At 40.2% G+C, this 12,627-nt stretch overlaps 3 protein-coding genes across 9 annotated transcripts in view; 1 reads left to right on the forward strand and 2 right to left on the reverse strand.

The window, feature by feature from the left end:
* LOC111245317 (G1/S-specific cyclin-D3-like) overlaps window positions 1–1,839 on the reverse strand; it is a 40,315-nt gene extending 38,476 nt beyond the window's left edge. The window contains exon 1 of one of the 3 annotated variants that reach the window (XM_086978911.1): window positions 1,676–1,839. The gene's annotated coding sequence lies outside the window, so the exon portion shown is untranslated. Of the gene's footprint in view, window positions 1–845; window positions 977–1,646 lie in introns of those variants that run through there. The other 2 variants (XM_086978909.1, XM_086978910.1) reach the window with 2 other exon arrangements.
* LOC111245212 (cuticle protein 10.9-like) lies at window positions 914–6,760 on the forward strand. 3 transcript variants are annotated; one of them, XM_086978915.1, is made up of 4 exons: window positions 914–949; window positions 3,967–4,089; window positions 5,133–5,261; window positions 5,959–6,760. In XM_086978915.1, the coding sequence occupies exons 2-4, from the start codon at window positions 3,967–3,969 to the stop codon at window positions 6,157–6,159; spliced, it is 453 nt and encodes a 150-aa protein (XP_086835041.1). In that variant the 5' UTR covers window positions 914–949; the 3' UTR covers window positions 6,160–6,760. The 3 variants fall into 3 exon arrangements, with proteins under 3 accessions (XP_086835041.1, XP_086835043.1, XP_022648983.1); XM_086978917.1 differs by lacking the exon at window positions 914–949 and adding an exon at window positions 1,167–1,189; XM_022793248.2 differs by lacking the exon at window positions 914–949 and adding an exon at window positions 2,781–3,778.
* Window positions 6,761–7,072: 312 nt separating this feature from the next.
* LOC111245211 (bifunctional FAD diphosphatase/FAD synthase-like) lies at window positions 7,073–12,355 on the reverse strand. Of its 3 annotated transcripts, none has more exons than XM_022793244.2 (2): window positions 11,858–12,355; window positions 7,073–9,053 (listed from the first exon to the last, which is right to left on the reverse strand). In XM_022793244.2, the coding sequence occupies exon 2, from the start codon at window positions 9,032–9,034 to the stop codon at window positions 7,442–7,444; it is 1,593 nt and encodes a 530-aa protein (XP_022648979.1). In that variant the 5' UTR covers window positions 9,035–9,053; window positions 11,858–12,355; the 3' UTR covers window positions 7,073–7,441. The 3 variants fall into 3 exon arrangements, with proteins under 3 accessions (XP_022648979.1, XP_022648980.1, XP_022648981.1); XM_022793245.2 differs by lacking the exon at window positions 11,858–12,355 and adding an exon at window positions 9,594–11,837; XM_022793246.2 differs by lacking the exon at window positions 11,858–12,355 and adding an exon at window positions 9,537–11,837.
* Between the last annotated feature and the right edge of the window lie 272 nt (window positions 12,356–12,627).

The raw sequence follows: 12,627 nt of genomic DNA on the forward strand, positions 1-12,627 counted from the left end.
TGTCTAGGACACAACAAACCAGATTTGAAGAACTCAAAAATTATCATATCAGTTATTTGTATCCAAAACTGGCTCGTAGAGATAAGTTCCACGCGAATCATTTAGATGTAACATTATCATGTAGTTATCTGAACTGCTATATTTTTGTTATTTACTAAATTATAAAAGCAGCCAAGGTGTTCTTTGCTATAAACTATAAGGCAGATATTCACTTATCTAAGGTGACATAGATGATTAAAACATTAAAATAAAGGGTTTTTAGTTTACACTGGATGTTATGTACAAGTGACATGTTCTAGCTTATTTATGCAGAAATATTCATCACATTTGCTGTGAGGGCAAGATAGAGGGTTTAGATAATCACTAAACTAACATTATCACAAAGATCCGTTACCGAGCAATGTTCTGATTAAATATACTGCTAGTTTAGCTAAAAAAGGATATACCGCAAATTTTTACTTATATACAAAAAGGAAATATTGTCTTATTATACATGCATATATATGTATATACATATATATGCAAGAAAAGCAAGACATTTTCTTGCAACACGCAAAATACGTTAATACCTTTTCTTGAGCAAGTCTCATCTGATATCTGAGCCTCTAGACCCTTCGGGACCTAGTGAAGACATCGGCCAGTAAAATCAACGTAGCGAATCGTCCTTTTACACATATCACACATGTCCCGTTAACATTGGTACCTGCTACTACTGTCACCGCTACTTCAGCTTATAATCGGGTTGATAGCGCTGGTATAGGCGTTAATAACTTTTCGCCGGGGTATCTATACAGGGAACCATACACACGCTTAACTGGGCCACCTTATCATACAGATGTACTTACTTATATTTGTGCAGATAGACTCGACACATCGTATAGCATAAGGTATGCTCGAATAACATCGACACTGTGCTTCGTGGAGGATCTCCTCAACTTCGTTCATATAGGTAGGTTTGGATAGGCAAAGCTACATCTAAAATAAAATAACACGTATTTACCTATAAAAACGTACAGGCGGCAGCCATAAAGAGGTGAAGAATAGAGAAAGAATGAGGTGAGCGACACCGCGGTCAATAGAGCTACGTTAGGCTGGTAGTCGCTAAGAAGACACTGATCTGTCGCGCGACGCTCTTCGAACACTTTGGTAGTACAGAGTACTGGGACCGGTGAGCAAATAGGCTGCGAAAGTAAGTGGCGGTTCCACTCAGGGAATCATCGTTTTTTGACCAAAAAATATAAGAATATATAAGAATGGCCTTTGTAATGTTGCTCGAGCTATTTGTTAGGAGGTCACTAGCCACTGTTGTTGTATCTGGATATGCAGCAAGTAAAACGGATACCATAATTTTAAGGTAGGACAGTATGTGCAGGCAAACAGCCCCTATCTAACTGAACTGAAAATGTATCTTCACACTTCTACTTCACACAACTATACTAAATAGACAAATGGAGCTAGACAAATGGATGCAAGCTATTATGGATACCATTTTTAATAGCTGTTCGAGCAATTCTACAGTTTACTTTTCTTCTATCTAACAGTATAAGCCCCTCACAGCGATTATCGTATCGTCGCTGCGAGGGGCAGAAAGCTCAGAAAAATATACACATCATATCTAAATACTGCTCGCTATTATGTAAACAAACCCAATTCCTACGGCAGTCCTTACGTCTACCTCAGTTTTGTCGGTCACCTGCGTCAACCCTTTATTGTTTGGCGTTCGCTTTAGCTAAACCTACTGACATTCACGGTCTGCAACAATGCATGGAAGAAATGCAACGCTATGGAAGCTTATCTCGGGAGGTAACATTTTATCAAAACCCAGGCAGTTTTTCTCGCCTGCTTTATCGCTACTGAATTTACATCAAGTATTAACTTTTGCTCGAGGATGTATCATGCAGCTGATGTAGAAATGTGCGCAATGGCCACCCAGTGCCCTAATGCGTTACCCACAGTTAGCAAACGTCAACACGCGGCCACACGAATATAGCAAAGTGCCTCCCATTTGCCGACGCTAGCACCGTCGTCAATATCACTTGTTCCGTAACGAACCGATCCGGCTGACTAGAGGCACTCGGTTAAAGAGGCGTACGATCTTTCCCTCTGCGCATTTCACTTGCTGCTTATTTGGCCACGTGCACTTTATACGTGGCTTAATTTGATATTCCATATTTTTGCCCTGGGTGCCGGTCTACTACAGGGCTTCCCGACAAGCTAGATATAATACATTCATAAATATTATAGCTACACAGGTGTTAACTCATGCAACCATCATGATGCAGAGTTAGACATAATATTAACACTCGACGTTACCTTGTGTACCTATGGCTAGCATGCCCGTTCGACATGGTCGATTTTCGAAAAATTCTTATTGTGTTCATAAATAAACGTAAATTTTCAATGACGCTAAGTCTAAGGAGGACGCAAGAACGCTTGCGACGTGATCTTGTAGAAAAGCGTTTAAATCAATTGATGGTTAATGTTAGACTTAAGTGTTAAGTCTGTAATAATAATTACAGTTATTTAATGGGAGTAGTCTTTCTTGTCATTTATATAGGGCGTGATGTTTTTTTTGTATCACGGAATGAACCATTTTATTGCTTGTCGACATTACTGTAGATTATATCATTGAATAATTATAATGTTTTTGTACTGGATACGCCTAGTTTTGATCCTATTCAAAAGACACGTTACGTCCATTATATTTAAAAATAACTAGGATTGTATTTGCTAATCAGGATACGAATTTAACAAAAGGTCAGGATTAACAGTCGCAAGCATTTTACAAGAAAATAAAAATATAATGTAGCAAACCAGGCATGCGGATTGTATCTATCTCTGGTTAAATTTGAAATATTTCTCGTAAGATTGCCTTTACCTTGGCCTCTATGCAAGCTGCAAAGCTTAATATTTTTTTAATAATAATGATTGAAATATAAGTGATTTGCAGCTCCTGCCGAACTTCGGCCAATAACGATGTGGTAAAATACTATACAATTTATGGACACGGATACTGTGAATGCTCTGTCAAACAGTACTACACATTCGAAGAGAATCGGGACCAAAAAGTACTGATCACATAAGGTATACATTTCACTAGTAAAAAAGAAATACGTTCCATCTGGTTAATTGCGGCACAGTTTCTCTGAAGTCTTTCTTTTGGCGTTTCGCCTTGCGACGCGATTTAACCACGTGGGAAAGATGTCTTGCTAAAGAACAGAGCTTGAACGAAGTGAACAACATGTCGTCTTACGAGCTTTTAGTTTTCAACAGGGCCGTCCATTGTGGATCGTCCAGGGGATATTGCGAGTTTCCGCTCTCACTGCTCTGTTTACTACGATATCGATATACCTGTCACAAAATCAAATATAGTGAGTTCGAGTATACTCGAAGTTTCCAACCCAAAAGCGACACGCAAGGCTCAGCTTAACTGACATCGTCGATCCGAACATTCTCACTGAATTGTAGTTGCACCATAGATAAAGCTGACGCTGGCTTGAAGGCTCACCAGCGTGTCAAAAGTGGAAGGAGGAAAAAAAGTGGAAATATGTTAGCCTTCATATGCCGCGGATGCATACCAGTATTAGAAGAGCAATACCAGATTGTCGTTGACATATAAAGGCAAGCGCGACTTAAGCTGGGAGCGTCATCCGCTTAGAACTCTATGACGAGTCAACAACGTTTGGTGTCGTTTTCTTCGTCCCGTGCCTCGTTCGCTGTCTAGTGTTAATCGTTTGAGGAAATCGCCTGTTTCCTTCCTGGCAACATGCATAACAAGGTGGGTTTTGCTGAGGCAACTTCGGCCCGTTATGAAGTAAGCCCATGATCTTTGCAGCGGGCTGTGTTTGCCCTTACACTGCAAAACGACCTCGTTAAATGCGGCCAATAAAGCTGTCTGACTCTAACCGTTTCAGCGATTTTCACTTCTTTATAGAGGTAATAATGTTAATTTTAATCTCTTTATAGATGCCCCTCGTCACTTGGGTGTCCTTCGCAGTCTACACGGTGGCTGTTCCCAGCAGTGCTCTCTTACCCCACGCACCCCTGGCCGTTGCGCCAGCGCCAGTTGCAGCTGTACCTGCACCACAGGTGGGCATTACATGCATATACCCATTAAGTATTGCAAATACACCGATGGCTTAACTAAGTTAACACCAAGCCGACCAATAATTTCGAATAGAATCGCACTCTTACCTTGACATAATTTTATTCCGTTAGTTTCACAGTGATCATTATAATCATTTATCGTAAAGGGAACCAGCCCATACAGCTGTTTAGTGTTCGCATCATAGTTCGTACTTTTAGCGAAACCTCAATATTAGTGCCACGCCGTTTAAAGCTTGAATTTCGAAATGCATCGCTGACATTGGTAACGGCCATCATTGATTACAATAGAATTGTGTTTGCCAGATGTTACTTCGGCTGGGCGCCATTTAAGGCACTGCCAGATGGTGTCTTGCGGTCAACATACCTCCGAAGCTTGACACAAATGCACCGACATCTTGACATATATACTATCAAATATATCAGCTAATTTGATAAGGATTTTGAACCTTTCGTCGTTTTGCGACACAGCGTAACGCAAAGTTTGTTCATTTCTGTGAAGAGATACGTTTTTAGTGCGAGTATGTATGGTTGAAACACATCAAAGTGTCGCTTTCCTGATTTATTATTATGGTCCAATGCGTTAGCAATTATTTTCACATAGCACCTTTGGCCTTTAGAAGAATCTTTTAGCTGTCAATTTGAAATGGTTGATTGTTTTTTTTCGAGAAAACATATGCACAAGAACTTCAAACCTACAAAAAATAAAAATGCAGTTTAAAAAGGAGCCTTGGCCGAACTTATACTTTCAGCTTTAACATTTCGTTACGATTATAAATTAGCAATTTTAAATAATAATGTATCGTTTATTTCGAGACAACTTCTTTCCGCTGTGCTTGACTAAAGCCAGTAACGCTTCTGTAATCTACGACTTTTTATTTCAAGTGCACATCTGTTGAAAGAAAAATGGCTGAGAATACTCTTTATTAATATTATGCGTTCTCTTATTGTCTACTTTTCTCGAAGTGCATTTGAATTTTCTGTTTATTGAGTAAGGTGAGCGAGTATCTTACCCTTTCAATCTTTAGCCTTACAGCTTCGGCTATGACACGCAAGATGAGTTTGGAACTCGTCAAACCCGTAGTGAAGTGTCGAACGCAGTCGGAGCCAAAGTTGGCTCGTATGGATATACGGATCCTCACGGAATCTACCGACAGGTAACCTCTACTTCAGTATGTTTCATTTTACATTGAGCAATAGGCCCAAAACCATCTGAATTAGTACGCCCGATTAATAGAGATTCGTAGTTGTGGAGCTTTAGTACACTCAACAAGGGCTCGTTCCAAGAATTCATTAAAAACTTGACTGCAAATTACACTCACTTGTGCTTAGCTGCGTCCACATCGCAGTGAAACATCCTGAACGAAGAACAGATTTCACAGATGCTTTGCAATGGATTAAGCGCCTATTTCACAGTACCTTTATACGATAGATCGGAATCCCTGCTTTAAAGATATATGTAATCACTTCACGGTAAAATAATATATTAGGTTTGTAGCATCTATCTGTTCGAATACATGATAAAAAAGCCTCCCTACTTGTTAGATCACTAAAGCAAATAAAAAATCGCTGAAAAGCCACTTGAGTCGAGAATATTCTTGTTTGTATAACAGACGAACGATGTGGGCCCAACTAAAATGAACGAAGCTTGACCCTTAAATTCCCACGGTATCAGTTACGTGGTGTTTAAACACGGCAAATTGTATAGATTCAACCCACGTAGCCAATTATCTACTTGTACTTATTTGAGCATGAATTAGTGTATTTTTCTAAAAAGAAATTATTTTCATTGAACTTTAAGCAACTAAGTTAACCAAATGTTATGAGTCACCTGAAACTATGCTCCCTTTCTAGGTAAACTATATCGCTGATGCGGCTGGTTTTCGAGCCTCCATTTCGACAAATGAACCCGGCACCTCGGCAAGTGCTACCGGGGCAGCCCTTTACAACGCCCCTACCACCTACGTAGCACCTGCGCCTGCTCGAATTGTAGCCACGCCCATTGCACCGGCATCACCTGTCCTTACTCCTAACCAAGTCCACTACCATGGGTAATTCCAACCACATGCCAACTATTTTGACATTATCAGCACAATTTCAGAGGAACTGTCAGTGTTACGATGCTGATCATTGAAGCAGGGAACGTCTTGATCATACTTCTCATGAGTGACTACAGTTTCTTAAGCGTCGACATTTTCAACAACATTAATTGCTAAAAACCGAAAAGATGAAGATAGTAAAGGTAAAAACAAATAAATGTATAAAACCTGTATTTGGACTGATTTCGGATAATAAGCAAATATTGTTTTCAACAATTTGCCATCAAACCGGTGTGACTTCAATGACTCGTTATAGCCGCAGTAGCACCTGAAGACAACTAATATTAAGAAACATTTACGCAGCCATATTTGAAACGAATGAATGTATGCATAATATTCAAGTATACGATGGACTCACATTATACAGATTTCGAAACTAGAGACTGCTTAAATGAGAATCATCGTCAATTGCCATATTACTTCAGATAGACTTCTAATCTTGCTCGTACATTCGTTGTAGGCGTCGTGTCTGTATGAATGTAAATAAATATATATATATATATATATATATATATATATATATATATATACTAACTTAATGCAAATCATTCAATAAAGTGTACTGAATTTCGTCAATATGGTCGTACAGGATAATTATACAAGGATTAGTTTGTTACTTAATACCGTGCACATAGACACATACACACATGCAGAAACACATAAGCAGAATCCGTCGTTTAAATCGGCAATTCAGAATGACGGCCATAATGGGCGACACATGCTCCGCGCGCCTACCTTTGGCGCCGTACTTCTGAGTTGAGAGGTAAATCCTAGTTAGGAAATAAAGCGAAGTGACTAAAATTATATTGAAACCTTTGGTTTTTATGGTACTCGTCAACTTCTTTTGCATCCATATAAGCACGTCAGTATTCACTGTAGTTATTGCTAGATATAATTTATTTTAAAAGTTTCATGTAAAGTTTTAGTTTTAGTGATGCTATGCTTACGGATAGCACACTGTTTCAACAGCACTAAAGGACGCTTCCGATAATACCAATGAATATATATATATATATATATATATATATATGTGTATAATTCATGCCTATGTATAAATGTATATCCAGTATCCAGACAGGCTTAAGGCTCTTATAACGAATATATTCACTCAATAAATTTGCATCTACTGTTTGCAAAGAACCGCACATACCGACGGTAGTGCGTAACAGACAATTTTGTTCACCATATATTTCATAACGAGTCACTTCAACATTGTAACTAAATCTATATAACAGATACTATCGTCGGCCAATTCGTTCCGCAGAATTATCATCTAAAAGGTAAGCTGCCCGAAATCGGGTCACTCCGCGCTCATCCACGTAGATTAGCTTAGGGTTAGGCGTACTTTGCTTTCCTAACGATGAGAAACCTTGATCGTACAATGGACAGTAAGGAATATGGAGATCTCGAAGAAATTTCCACACTTCTTTATAGTTCCAATTCAATATAGGGAAGGCCCTCATTGCCTGGGGCCAATCAGAGTCCGTCGCATTGAAGTGATTAAGTGTATCCCCCTTCGGATCGACAGTACGATTTCCCAAAAGAAACAGTTTCAGGCCCGAATCAATGGCCTGCTTTAAGGCTTCCTTGTAAGATGCGTTAATTGTTATAAGGTGGGCTCCGTAAAATGTTACAGAATCTTCAATGAACTTTTCAACTTCAGGTCGGCCATCCTCCGAACGTACATATAACCAATTTTGTTTGGTCTTAATGTCCGTTTCCTTGACGTGCTCTTGGAGGGCAGCATAGTATAGGTATGCTACAATCGTGCAGTCCTTTCCACCAGAGAACGCCACACAAATTTCCTCGGGTTTGTAAAGTCTAAGAGCTTTGCAGACAACATCGTATGCTTCTCTAACGAAAGGGTGTTTCGCGGCAAGGATTTCGATTCGTCTGTGCGCTGCTTCGAGGGGGTTACTTAAAAAATTATCAATAATAGCACCACTGGGCAAGCTGTTACGGAAATAATTTTCTACTTCGTCAAGATGTGCTGGGTTGCTAGCCTCTATCCGTAGTCTGGTCTTATAATAATCTCCATGGAAGTGAGGGTAAGAGCCAAATTTCACATCTTTAAACTTGGACACCGCTTCGTTTAGCTGTTCAGTTATGCTAGCCTCGTCCAGAGAGAGGAACAGTTCTCGGGTGATTTCAGGCATCTCTTCGAGGCCGAGGCGTTCTACGATTACAGGAAACAGCTTTTCTGTAATAAGTGGCACTCCTGGCAAAATTATAATGTTATCCAGCCTGACCAAACACGACGTGAACACGCGGGAGTTGTGAACAACTTGCGCTATGATCGACTCCGCCCGTTCAGGAATTCGAGCGAATTTTGTTAACGGACTATCCTCAGTCAGATCGTTCCCAAAGTATAACTTGCATAAATCCCACAGGTCCTGTCGCAAGACAATTTGTTGATCGAAAGCTTTCGCGATCGCTGCATACGTGATATCATCGTGGGTTGGCCCGACGCCTCCGCAAGTAAACACAAAATTGTGTTTTCCGGCAAACTCCTTAACAACGCTACCGATCTCGTCGATTTCGTCGCCGACAAATACAATTCGCCTTACACTAACACCGTATCGATGAAGATTTTTTAGTAGGAAGTACGCATTTGCGTCACGAACGTCACCCCGAAGAACTTCGTCGCCGATGATTACGATGCCCGCACTCAACCTGCCAGTTGCGCCGGTGGTACCTGTTTTCGGCGAACTACTGCAACTGCAACGTTTGAAATAGCGTCCGCTATTGCTTGATACTGCAGTAAGGCGTGCCACCACAAGGTTGCTCCCGGCTAGAAAAGGCCGACAAAGCCGAAAAATCGAATTCAGCATACCGAAGACAGGCCCATTTCTACAGATGGGCATGTGGAAAGCCGTAATCGGAAAGCAAATACAGACAAACGACAGCAAAACAAAGCAGAAATTTTCGTTTTAAAAAATCGTTACTTACGTAACCGTAATAAATCAGACGTACTGACTTCACAAAGAAGGCTTCATTAACCTCAACTATATGCCAGAGACAAATCATTGCTGGATCGAATCAGGGCAAATGCGCTATAATTTTAGATGCTTCGGGTGTCATATTAATTAACAACACGAACACCTTTCATATACCATAGATATAGGAAATGACCATACTATTTTTAGATGAAATCAATAGTCTAACATAAATGATTTATATCTATCGTTTGTGCCGTATCCTTAATTAGGCCTAATTGAAAGTTATAATATGCCTTATCTTATACACTGTGCAGCAGATTCAATTTTAATGTTTGCTTTTCAAAAACAATGCTCGCGTTTGCTTTAAAAAAGAAAATAAAAAAAACAAACTCACATTGTAATAATAACAATAATTTGACTGAGAAATACACATGTCAACCTGACTACGCACCGAGCAGTAAAAACTGGCGACAGCTTCGGTTCACGTACGTTATGTCATTGGACATTCGAATGTTCTGTAGACAAAATCTCTTCATATTGCTGATAATCAGGTTGGCGTATTTCCAACGATTACTAGTTACTCTGCTGTTAGGCTTTAAGTATGAAAATGCTTATTCCATTTTTGCTAATTCTAGTCCAATTCTGTTGTTGGACGTCGCTTCGCGTTCTGAATCTAGACCACTCCGGGTATCCTGCTAGAAACGCTTTCACTTTATTGCATCATTACGGGGCAAGATGGTTATTCCAATAATTCAAGATGTACCATTAGGACTCGTCGTGAAATGAACTACGCATACGCTTAACCAATAGATATATTCATTTTTTTTTTGAACTCATACGAATTGTTTCGTTACACGAATTATTATAAATCGCCAAACGATCAGCAAGCCTACGTCATGACCGCAGCCGCTGTAACCGGGCCCACTTGATGCCCCTGTGTACAATTGGAGGTGCCTTTTTAAAATTTAGTTTCGAATCAAACTAAAGGCCATTATTAGCAAATCTACCTAAATGCTCAATCTGCAACGACCGGTGTCAAACACCTTTTTCATGGGCAGTTAGCACGTGACACCTATTAGTACTTGGGCCGCTACAACACGTATTAACATAGGAAACTCAGGTCCGACTTCCTTTAGCGTGACACACGAATTTTTTTCCTTCCAGACATGCATAATAAACATTACTTGACAAAAGAAAAAGCAGTGCTTCTTTATTTTTTACTTGAAAGCTATGTATGGGCCATGATCTGTGTTTAAGCCCAACACGAGATTTCATATTGCCAACGAATGTTCCGTAGACCAATCTTCCCTTTTATTTAGCAAGGACGGTTTTCACTTATTTAGACTATTATTCAGCTACTCTATTCAAAATATTCAAGTCTAGGATATGCGTATACCGCAAACTGAATTGGCGCCCTACCCTTTTCCCTAACCTTCGCAACGTAGCGTGTTTTATTTAGTTTCGTACGCCGGTGAATAGGAACACGTGATCGACATCGATTACGAACATTTTTGGGTTATACAAATCCAACTTGTCTAGTATTTTTACGGATATCACAAGGTCGGAAAACGGATAACCATAGACAGGCTGTCCAGACAAACAGTGACAATTCAGTGGTACTGTTTTTTTACACTTTATTGCTCCGAGACAGACAATTATCGAGTTGCGAAATTATAAGGAACTGTAAATATATCGATCCTTTCGCCTCACTATGACGTCACATCCTAAAAAATCATCTCTGATTCCTATTCAATAGCAGTTGATCCATTTGGTAAATTACATACGTCTTTTTTATTAGCCGTAATAATTACCACAGGCTCTTTCTCAACTAATATTCGAGTCTCAAGTTTACACAGCTTTGTTCTCTATTCAAATTTTGCTTGATTTGAAATTTGAAAATGTTTACTTCTTGTAAGGCAGTAAGTCTGAACGGGTACGCTACCCCACAGGTACGAAACCGGAAGTAGTGCTCTCCGAGCACATTAGGTTTCTTCTTATTTTCACCCACTATCCGCAAACAGAATTGTCTGTTCTTAACAACAGACACTCGTTAATTAGTTCTGCGCTAGACAACGCGCTTGAGCTTGTAAGTAAACCTTTCGACTGTAATACTATATAATCCCTTAAAATTCCGCCAGATAGAACAACGCTTGATCGCTTATAGAAAAATAGTAAAGGGCGTTAAAAGTAATACTGTCAATTTGATGCAAGGCGATTATGGTAGAAGCTCATCGCACCTCAGAGAGATTGTAGCGACACTTCGACGTTACGTGGAGCATTTAGCAAGTAACCGCCTCGCAGACATTACCTCCACTTAATCTTATGACGTGCACGCGGCACCTCTATAGCTCAGGATTGTCCAGTGGAATAATCAACGGCACGATACTGTTGAATAATAGTTGTAAAATCCAATGAAGTCGCCCACAGCGAAGCAGTGACGCTGCATGATTTAGTCAAACGCAATCAGGCAAGATAGTATTCGGCTCGAAGCTCAAAACGAAAAAAATCAACTGGTCACAGAGCGTTCTACGAGCGTACACAAGTGTGACATCTATCAACCGTATATTAAAAAATAATAATACAATGTCGTGTGGGCACAGTTCCAATTCTTCAAACTTTGCTAATATATTAAGGGTCAATTAACTTTCAATTGTTTTGCGTATTCACTTGTACGTATTACGCCGTCTTCGAAAGTGGTTAGGAGACGACATTTACCAGTGACGTGATGATAATATCCGACGCGAAATGAATCGGTTGCTGTTAGCTGCTTTCAAAGCGATAAAGAACCTAGGAATCTTCACTTTGTTTATCCTGTTTCTTTTCGAAGGCGACGAGCGAACGTCGGACAGAACTCACTTCAGCGTTTCGTTCCACTCACTTTGCTAGCGTATATAATACGAACGTTCGAAACGACGAGGTGCTTGCCATGGCACCTCAATCCTCCCTCCTGGGGGACAACGTAAACAATGGGAGAGGGTGGTTCTGTGGCTAGCTTTATTCTCGATATTAAAAAGCGAAAAGAGTATGACCCACATCTGATAATCACATAGGATTTTCGTTAGAAACTTGTTTCGTTAGAATTTCCCCTGGAGAATGTAATTGATCCTTATTAATTGATTTTCACAGCTAGGCTACAAGCGAGTGCGGAAACTTCTATCAAATTTTGTATCTCGCCTTGATCAAGCACCGAAAACGAATACAAATAAGATACAGCGTACTCGCTGTAGTAAATCTGCGCGTTGCTCAGCTGGCATTCCGCCTGCATTTTCTCGATTCTTTCTCCGCCTTCACATTTAAATCTAGCGCGGCGCTCCTACACAACTGCCGATAGCCGCCTGCAGCTGGCAGCCACGAGGGCGTCTTCTGCCGTCGTCTGCGCGAACCCTTCTCTTCCTTACCTATGCCTGATGTGTCCTTTCCATTTGCGGCGATTGTACACACCACACCAACCCATGCTAGCCCATTCGAATGACGAACTTGTCTAT

The sequence above is a fragment of the Varroa destructor genome, unplaced genomic scaffold (assembly GCF_002443255.2).
Source record: "Varroa destructor unplaced genomic scaffold, Vdes_3.0 BEIS01000002.1, whole genome shotgun sequence".
Classification (NCBI taxonomy): Eukaryota; Metazoa; Arthropoda; class Arachnida; order Mesostigmata; family Varroidae; genus Varroa; species Varroa destructor.

Excerpts from the sequence above, each read along its gene's own strand:
- LOC111245212 (XM_022793248.2), top strand. Across the intron at positions 4,090-5,132 it reads CAGCTGTACCTGCACCACAG|CCTTACAGCTTCGGCTATGA; the intron begins GTGGGCATTACA and ends TTCAATCTTTAG. Across the intron at positions 5,262-5,958 it reads CTCACGGAATCTACCGACAG|GTAAACTATATCGCTGATGC; the intron begins GTAACCTCTACT and ends CTCCCTTTCTAG.
- LOC111245211 (XM_022793244.2), bottom strand. The coding sequence starts at position 9,034 with ATGCTGAATTCGATTTTTCGGCTTTGTCGGCCTTTTCTAGCCGGGAGC.